The sequence below is a fragment of the Amphimedon queenslandica genome, unplaced genomic scaffold, assembly GCF_000090795.2.
Source record: "Amphimedon queenslandica unplaced genomic scaffold, v1.1 AMPQUscaffold_11317, whole genome shotgun sequence".
NCBI lineage: Eukaryota > Metazoa > Porifera > Demospongiae > Haplosclerida > Niphatidae > Amphimedon > Amphimedon queenslandica.
This window is the reverse complement of record NW_003548440.1, coordinates 5,538-7,243: the sequence shown is the minus strand read 5'-3', so window position 1 is coordinate 7,243 and position 1,706 is coordinate 5,538. Positions and strand designations below refer to the sequence as shown.

General features: G+C 33.4%; 1 protein-coding gene across 1 annotated transcript in view; it reads right to left on the bottom strand.

The window, feature by feature from the left end:
- Positions 1 to 1,416: 1,416 nt before the first annotated feature.
- Positions 1,417 to 1,706, bottom strand: part of LOC109589441 (serine/threonine-protein kinase CTR1-like) — a 3,111-nt gene continuing 2,821 nt past the window's right edge. Inside the window, exon 2 of the mRNA XM_020005527.1 lies at positions 1,417 to 1,590. Coding sequence (XP_019861086.1) covers positions 1,417 to 1,590 — 174 coding nt within the window. The remainder of the gene's footprint in view (positions 1,591 to 1,706) is intronic.

Genomic DNA, 1,706 nt, shown 5'->3' with positions numbered 1-1,706 from the left:
ATAATAATAATAATTTAGTGTACATGTACATGCATACATGTATGTACTTTGTTGCTAAAAATAGATACAAAACGATATAACACGTTACTAAAAATACCCACCAACAAATACAATATGTACAAATGATAATGTCTTGATTTGATGAATCAATGGCATTTTAACCACCACACCTCCTTTACCTCTGATTTTCTCGACAATTTCTGCATAATCATCATCCTAGCACTGCTCCCTAATATGGAGACCATGGACTTCTTGTTACCATTGTCATCACCTGTGGATTGATAATTGGGAGGAGCTAGTTAATACAAAATTTGGGCATGTACTATAGTACAGTGTCTTTGGCAAAATTTTGTCAAAAATGGCAACAAGAGATTTCTTTATTTTTATATTTTTTTTTCTGATGCGTATACATGTTCTTATGTTAAGTACAAAGTTTGAACTGATTCCAATCAAGTTTGGATTTTTTATGAATTTTAAAAGTTGCTCCAAAATTGGGCCAAAGTCCCTGTACTATAGTACAGGGATTTTGGTCAAATTTCGCCAAAAACGAAAAGTAGAGAATTCTCCCTTTTTATAATTTTTCCTGATACATATAAATGTTTTTATGTTGCGTAGAAAGTTTGAGCTGATTCTGATCAAATTTATATTTCTTATGAATTTTTAAAGTTGCTCCAAAATCGGGTCAAAGTCCCTGTACTATAGTACAGGGATTTTGGTCAAATTTCGTCAAAAATGAAAAGTAGAGAATTCTCCATTTAAAAAAATTTTCCTGATACATACACATATTTTCATGCTGTGTAGAAAGTTTGAGCTGATTCCGATCAAATTTGAATTTTTTTACAAAATTTCGAAGTTGCTCCAAAATCAGACCAAAGTCCCTGTACTACAGTACAGTGTCTTTGATCAATTTTCATTCAAAATGCACAGGTGACAATTCCCCATTGTTATCACGTATACATGTACATACAAAGTAATCCTTTCCCTCTCTCTCTTTCTCTTACCGTCCACAATACAAAGGTTAGGGTCTTTATTTTGACTTGAGGAGTAGCCCAGAGCAGCTGAGGTTAGGAGACTAGGGAGGACTGGAGCAGCATTAGGAGGGAAGAGAGGAAGGGGAGGGGTCAACACCTACACAACAAAAAAAAAAAAAAAGAATTGAAAAGGTTAGATTAGAATTACAAAATAATTAAAATACATGTACATATTGTCTACTAACTTATTACAACTACAATGTATTAGCAACCAAGGCCAGTTATTTATAAGCAACCTTTACTATTATTATATTAAATAAATAAATAAATGATTATAAATTCATAATTAAAGGCACTTTTTACTGAGTCTGATATAGCTATTACATTGAAGTACCCATTACATTAACTAAATCTACTTTTTACTAGCTAATTATCATACTAATTACTAGGGGCTTCCCTGTCCCACCCTCAGGAACTGTCCCCCCAGATCAAACAGGTTCATTGATGAGATGCCATCAGCTGCACTTTTATGATTCTCGTAATCAATGAAGCCCCACCCCCTGTGCTTCCCTGGGGCCGTGTCTGGGGCTAGCTCAACTTTCTTGATCTTACCAAATGCCTCAAAAACACTGAGAAAGAAAAAAATTAATTAAATTAATCAGAAATATAATAATAAAATCAATAACTAATCCATGGTGTATAATGCAGAAAATGAAATAAATTCTGAACTTGAGG